The sequence below is a fragment of the Octodon degus genome, unplaced genomic scaffold (assembly GCF_000260255.1).
Source record: "Octodon degus isolate 3935 unplaced genomic scaffold, OctDeg1.0 scaffold00010, whole genome shotgun sequence".
Classification (NCBI taxonomy): Eukaryota; Metazoa; Chordata; class Mammalia; order Rodentia; family Octodontidae; genus Octodon; species Octodon degus.
Window position 1 is genome coordinate 17,982,758 of NW_004524586.1, and position 7,498 is coordinate 17,990,255.

At 47.2% G+C, this 7,498-nt stretch overlaps 1 protein-coding gene across 6 annotated transcripts in view; it reads left to right on the plus strand.

Moving 5' to 3' along the window:
- Window positions 1-3,664, plus strand: part of Uros (uroporphyrinogen III synthase) — a 51,507-nt gene extending 47,843 nt beyond the window's left edge. For 5 of the 6 annotated variants that reach the window (XM_023708897.1, XM_023708894.1, XM_004625731.2 and 2 more), the window contains exons 7-10: window positions 1,077-1,157; window positions 1,645-1,730; window positions 2,526-2,624; window positions 3,182-3,664. In XM_023708897.1, coding sequence (XP_023564665.1) covers window positions 1,077-1,157; window positions 1,645-1,730; window positions 2,526-2,624; window positions 3,182-3,319 — 404 coding nt within the window. In that variant the 3' untranslated portion in view covers window positions 3,320-3,664. Of the gene's footprint in view, window positions 1-1,076; window positions 1,158-1,644; window positions 1,731-2,525; window positions 2,625-3,181 lie in introns of those variants that run through there. The other variant, XR_002819829.1, reaches the window with a different exon arrangement.
- The last annotated feature ends 3,834 nt before the right edge of the window (window positions 3,665-7,498 follow it).

Below are 7,498 nucleotides of genomic sequence, written 5' to 3' on the forward strand. Positions count from 1 at the left end.
ACTGGGATTGAGACTGGACGTGGTGGTACATACCTGTAATCCCAGCTCTTGGGAGGCTGTAAATAGGCAGATCATTATGAGTCTGATCTAGGAGTGAGACCCTCAACACCCTGTAGACCCTTCCCTAAAATAAAAAAAATAAATAATTTAATGCCTTGCTTAGCTGCTGCTTCAAGGAAATGGTGCTAGATGGGCAGAATTTGTTTTGTTCTTTCTAACTGTAGTTACAGAACATAGGTTCAGAGAGGTCTTAAGGATACAGAGGATAATGGCAGCGCATGACCCACGCCCACTGAAACTGCATCTGATGCACAGGTCAGGGGTTGCTTTTACAAAAGTGCTTTGCTTTCACATTCAGAGAAAATTCTGACGTCTGACAACCCCCCAGTTTGGTTGGATGGCATTGTTGCAAACTGTGTTTAAATTGCATGCTATAATAAGGACCCTGCAAAGTGCTTCGGGCTGGAAATGCTTGTAAAGCTTCAGAGCAGAGGGGCAGCAGAAGACAGAGGCGGGGCTGTTTGTCTTTGGAGACTTGGTAAGATTCCGACACTCAGCTTAGCGGCTGCTTGCAGACCTGCAACAGCAGCGGATAATAAGCTGTGTCTCTGGAGGGGACTGCAGAGCCGCCGCTGGCTGCTGATTCCCTGCTGATGCCTGGGCCTGAGCCTTGAGCCATCCAGCATCTACTCCAGAGACTGAGAAACCTTTACCCCAGGGCCACTGTCAGGCTCCCTCCTTACCTTTCTGATTTGAAGTGCAAAGCTTACATTGTAAATAGTGGCTGTGGCCAAGGAGCCACTTGAAGATCATGGGGAACTGAAAGAGCTATAATCTTGCCTGTGGGGATGTTGGTTTTCTGAAGCATCGTCACTCACCTTACTGTTCACGGTTTGCACACGGAAACCTCCAAGCTCAGCAGGCCAGCATTTCCTCTTGCATTTACGGATTCCAGGGCTGAGCTGAGACACAGCCTGGCCTAGAGCCTTGGGCAGTCTCCCCCTCCTAGAAGGGCACAGAATCACTCTTTAAGTTTTTCAAAACTCTTAACAGTATGCTTGGTTATTTATTTACAGGGGAGTCACCAGCACTGCCTCTTCTGTTTCCCTGTGGAACCCTCAAAAGAGAAGTCCTGCCGAATATGCTCAAGAACAAAGGTGACTTGAACATGTTGACTGCATCCCTAGAGATGGGTGCCCTGAGGCCCAGAGAGCCTGCCCGTGGCCATGTCGAGACAACTAGGACACAGCTGGGACTCCTAATGCACAGCTCCTCCTGGGAGCTGCCCTCGGACCTTGTTTCCTAGTGTCATGAGTCCCTTTTGAGTGGGATTTAAGGAGTGACAAAGGACAGTCCTGTGTAGACATAGACTCACACAAACATGGAAACACAAGGGATCTGTGGGAACAATGGTGATTCTGGCCTTTGACCTCTGTCTACCACCTCAGCCTCCCCCACAGTCAGAGCCCTCCACAGTGCTTAGTAGGCCACTGAGAGCCGGCCAGGGCCCCTTGCCCTCAGTTCAGCCTTGCCCTCTGAGCACCTTGTTCCACGAGAGGGTCCCTACCGGTTGTGTGCTGACATGGCAGAGGGTCTGTCAGTTCCTAGGGCAGTAAAGCCTTCCCTGGTTTTTATTATACCCAGGGATTCCCATGGAGAGCATAACTGTCTATCAGACCATTCCACATCCCGAAATCCAAGGGAACCTACACCGCTACTACTCCAAGCAGGTATGGGGTATTCCCAGGGAAGGTGGGCAGGCCCTGGGGGCAAGCACCAGGGAAGCCGTGTGAGCTTACAGATGCCAATTCTCTGTGTGGTTCCCTGGCCTCAGCTGGGTGACTTGGAGGCAGGGGACTTTCTGAGGCTCCACTGTGACTGTGGGATGGGGATACCAGTGGTGGCAAATCCCTGGCATGGGTGTTGTTTTTCTTGGAAGAAAAAGGTGTTCATGTATGAGTTGCTTTTTCTAAACTAAAGCCTCAGTGTGGAGGTTTAATCTCATGTTGGCACTGTGATAATAAGTGGGTTTGGGCACTCGTCTCTAAAAGGGTCGCCATCACGGCAACAGACCCATCTAGTGAACTTGTAAGGATTAGATCGGATAATTGAGGCAGCGCTCTTTGTATAGCACCTCAGACAAATTTAAGCCTGCGGTGTAGAGTGACCGTTGCTCTCCATCCTGTGGGGCAAGAGTGCATCTGTACTGGAAGAGCCCACTGTGGAACTGGGTTGAGTTTGGGGAGGCCTCAGGCCAGAGAGTGGATAGCTCGTATGGAGCTGACTGATGTCTTCCCTATTTCTCTTCAGAATATACCTCCCCTGGCTTTCCCAGGGGAGAAATGCCTTGCCCGATTCTGGGGTGGTCCTGTTAGGGACAGAGAGACCCAGCCTCACAGGGACCACATCTATGGTAAAGCCACCAGGGCTGCCCATAGCTGGGGGAGTTCATGCCAATAGACCTGGGATGTGTTGTCTTTCCTCAGTCTAAGGTAAGGGACAATCTCATTCTCTCTTCCCCACAGGGCATCCCAGCCTGTGTCACATTTTTCAGTCCCTCTGGTCTTAGATACAGTCTCAAGCACATTCAAGAGTTATCTGGTGATGGCATTGATCAAATTAAGGTATGGTAATCTATGAGATTTGGATCCTTTTCAGACAGTGTTTTGTTTGTCCTAGAGTTTCCTTGTCAAGTGAAAGAGCGCCTGGCCTAGCAGACACCCTCATGCCGCGGCCGTAGGACTAGAAAGGCAGCATCACTTCCTTCCTGGTGCTTGGCACAAATTTCAGAGCTGTCTCTGAATCTGTTCCTCATTGTAACATGGGGATAATTATCCCTCGATGGCCTCTGTAGATGTGTGTGGTCTTCCCTGCAGAGGATTGGATGAGAATTCAAGTGAAGTCCTTAGCACAGAGCAGTGCACAGAGGTTCCATCCTTCCCTTCCTTTTCTCCTGACTATACATTTTGAAATAATTATCCATTCCAAATACATTACCATTTTCATGTTTTAATTTTAAAAATTTACATTCCCACTTTTTAGGAACTATGTTTGTCATGAGTTCATAAGTAATAATAACCCTGTGGTGTACACAGTGCCCTTGAGCCAGCTCTGAGGGGCCAAGAAGAGCATGGGGTGTAAGCTGGGGTGCTGAGCCCTCTGGTCTCTTTCCACTTTGCAGCTGGCAGCCATTGGCCCCACCACAGCACGTGCTCTGGCTGCCGAGGGGCTGCTTGTGAGCTGTACTGCAGAGAGCCCCACACCGCAAGCCCTGGCTGCTGGGATCAGGGTGGCACTACAGCCCCACTGTGGCCACTGAGTCGAGTGCGGCCCCGACCCCCACAGCGCTCTTGGGTCCCACCCTTCTCTGGATGGTGAGGGCAGCACACTGCTGTCTTGGAGCTGGAGCCCAGCATCCGGCAGGGGCTCTTGAGAAACTGTGACCATCCAACACCTACCTCATGTCTCAGTGGAAGCACCTTGATCAGAGATGGATCAGCCTGGGGTCAGCATCCAGCCCACGTGCTCATCATTGCTGTCCAGTGAGGTCCACCTCTGAACCTAGCCCGGGTGCGCACTAGGCAGGCCCCGAGCTCCATGACAGCTGCTTGTTCCCAGCAAGAAGGAAACAAATAAAGCACACAGGCTGCCTGTGTTCACCGAGTGTATTATTTCTTTGTCCTTTACAGTTTTTAGTACAAAGCTGTGTTGGGGTTGGGTGGGGGGCAGATATGCCCACATCTGATGACCCACATCCCTGCTATGAATAAAACTGTCCATGTATTTGGTAGGTTTACTCATCCTGAGATGCCTTGAAGTTCCTGCCTGAGGGCTGTAGACAGTTGTAATTCACACCCATTTTTCTTTCATACCTACAGTGCTGGTCTGTCAGACCAACTAATCCCCAACATCTGGGGTCCAGGAGGTCAGGATTTACTGAAAAATGTAGTGTAGTGCAGAAAGGCTTTGAAAACTTGTCCCCAAACTCTTTCCACTTTTAAATCCTAGTGTGTAATTTGAGCTCAGAATTTTCATGTTCATTCTTTTTTATCGTTTCTCCAATTTTTATTCAAGGATTATAGCATGTTCCATGCACTACTGAGACACTGAGGAACTGTGCAGAGAGTGCAGAGAATGTGCAGTGAGCCTGCCCTGGTATCAGGGCAGGACCCCGCATGCTTTTCCTTTGAAAACAAACAATGGTGGAAAATACCTGTTCCATGTTATGTCTAAGATGTTTGATATTCAGACAGGTTAGACTCAACTGCCCAGGTTATAGGGAGATAATATCATTAAGCTTCTCTTTTGGAGGGTTAGCAACTTAAGTTTACAGACTGAAAATTAGAGAAAAAGAAGGGCTGCAAGGACAGCCAACATTTTGGCCCTAGCCTTCCAAGGTCAGTGAGTACTCAGGACAGAGGAGAACCTGAACTGTAACATCCTATAACTCAATGGTGTTCCAAATTTACTAATCAAGGAGATTATGGGGCCACAGAGTAAAGTGATTGATGATGTAGAATGTGCCTAAGGAGAGTCATATGGAGAGAAAACATTCTCTCAGGCTTTCACAGAGAGCAAATTGGTCAGGCAGTGGCCGTGACTCGTCCACATGGCTGACACTGACAAAGGATCTACAAACTGCGGTACAAGGTTTCAGGCTAAATCCTGAAGGGATTTGATTGATACAAAATTTACATTTCTTGTTATATAGGTTTTCCTTTATCTTGTTCTTAACCATCCAGCAGAAAAGTATAAAAACGAAATATAAAAAGTAAAGCCATATTAATATGCTGGGCTGTAAAAAGCTCAAGTCAACAACTTCTGACATTGTCAGTCCTGCAGATAACCCACTACTATTATGATCTACTGAACTATATTGAATTATTTTGCTGAATTCATGCACCTACGATATTTAAATGGTAATGGAATACCCATCTCTGACAAAACTAAACAAAAAGAGGGGATACAAATGAAGGACCATTTTGTATCTGCATATACAAAATAGTAAGGATAGATATACAGCTACTTTCTCTTAATTCAATGAGAAGAAAGATTTGTACTAATAGTATTTGGACAGACTATCATGTCTGTATCTTGTACTATGAATAACCACTACGAAGTCAACAATATGCAATGTATTAATTATTGAAACTGTCCTAATCAATTTTGAAACTGTCTCATTGCTATTTGTTTCTCAATAAAATTAATAAAAAAGAAGAAGAAAAATTAAAAAAAAAAAAAGAAAATGAACGATGGGAGGACTTCTGTAGGTGAAGGGGCGAGTGCTCCTGAAAGGAAGCAGGAGCAGCACTGGACAAAATTAAAATTATGACATCAAGTAGATTGAGCAGCACATATCCATGGAAGCCTAGGTGCGGAAGCCTGTGGCCTGGCGGTGCTCTTGCCCTTCCTGTAGCCCTGGCCCAGCCGGTGATTGGGGTATGGAAAGCCACATTTGCCTTTTAATACCTTGTGGGCTGGTGGCAGGCAAGGCCGCTGTGCCAGCTGCAGGGCTCTGTCTCTCCAAGAGAGCAGGTGAGGAGGTGGCTTACACTAGCTCCCGCGTTCTCCCCTCTGTGCAGAGGGCTTTACATACATGATCCCATTCTCCTAGCAGCCCTGAGGAGTGGGCATTGCTGCCCTTCCCACTTACCTGGTTTAAAAATAAAAAGACTTACGAGGTGGTTCTCCAGAAGCTGATCGAAGCTTTCCGAGGATGCAAGAGAGCCTCAGGACAATTGGAGGTGTACCCCCAGGAGGGATTCTGGAACCCCGCTCTTTCCAACCCTGCTCTCGTACCTGCTGTTGTTAGTGCCATCCCCTGTGATGTGATACAGTGGTGAGAAGGTCGAGGGTTTTCGAGAGCCTATGCTCTTTGACGTCTAAACTACGAGCTAGACTTTTCTCTTTCTAAAGCTAGCCTGCTTCAAGTACTTTGTCATAACAGCCAAACACACTTGCACAGAAATACAATTCCCTGATGAATTTTTGCTCAGACTTACAGGCAGAATTTATCCCGTGGCTTTATTATTTTTTTTTAAATTATTTATTTGTGTGTGTGTATGTGTGGCCAGCTCAGCCCACCAGGGGGCGGGGCTGGCTGGCATGTGGTGCTGGCGGATTGAACCGTGGTCCCTGTGCTTTGCTAAGCTTGTTCTAAGTAGGTGCTTTAGACCACTGAGCCATCTTACCAGCCCCATGCCTTCTGCTTTAAAGTCAAGTCTAGCTCAGTAAATTTCCCTGGGAACCCTCAAGTCATCATCTGTGTGAGTCATTTGTGCTTCGGGAAGAACTCAGTCCCAAGCAGTTTGCAGAGGACTCTAGCAGCACCTTTTAAAGACCCTATTGGGAGGCTGGGGAGATAGCTGAGTCATGTAAGCACCTGCCTGGCAAGCTCAAGGACCCAGGTGCTATTCCCAGTGCTGCATGTGCACTGGGCTGTACCAACCCCAGAACCCCAGGGCATACTTTGCTGGCCACAGAATCTGGGTGTGGTGGGACATGCCTGTGATCCCAGCGCTGGGGAGGCTGAGACAAGAGGCTCACTGTGAGTCTGAGCTGCATAGCGAGATGCTATACTGAATGGATAAATAAAAGATTAAAAAGAAAATTTTAAGGACACTTTTAGGGAAAAGAAAGCTGAGGGACTGACTGTCCTCAGCCCCATCTTCTTTGTCCCCTCCCTGGAGCCACTCTGCATCAGGCTGTGCAGGAATACACAGTGGGTAGGAAGTCATTCCATGAAGCCAAGGTCACCACAGAAATGTCTTGAGGCTGGTGTTCTGATTTACCCTCCCCTCTCAGGACCACTTAGAGAAACTTATGTGAAAATATTGCTGATTATAATGTGGTTCTACTATATAAAATAGTGTTTGGACATTGCCATAAAACACGTATCCTGTGAGGTTCACAATACCTGAAATGGGTGAGTTTGAGCCCACTCTGGGCAATAGCGCAATCCCCTATTTAAAAATAAAAAGTAAAAAGGGGCTGGGAATGTAGCTCAGTGTATGGGTTCTGGTTCGGTCTTCAGTGCCCCCCTCACACACACACAAAATAAAATAAAATGAAAATTCTTTTTACTTACTATCTCTGTACTTTTGGCCAAGGTTAAGGTACAAGGAAGAATACCTGAGAATTGTGAACAGAACTTAAATTTACACAGAATTGTTTCTTTCAATATTGCTAAACTGTAATTTATTTTACTAGAAAGAAAAGGAATTTTCGGGGTTGGGAAGATGGCTCAGCAGACTAAAGCGCCTGCTTAAGCAGAGCTCAGCAGCCGGAGTTGATTCCCCACTGCCCGCCCACCCCCAACCCCACCCCGGGGCGTGCTGAGACAGTGATTGAGACTGGGTGTGGTGGCGTTCCCCTGTAATTCCAGCACCTGGGAGTATGAAAACATATAGGGGAGAATCAATCACTGTGAGTCAAATCTACATAGTGAGTCCCTGTAGATTCTGTAGCAAATACATTAAAAAAAAAAAAAAAAAAAAAG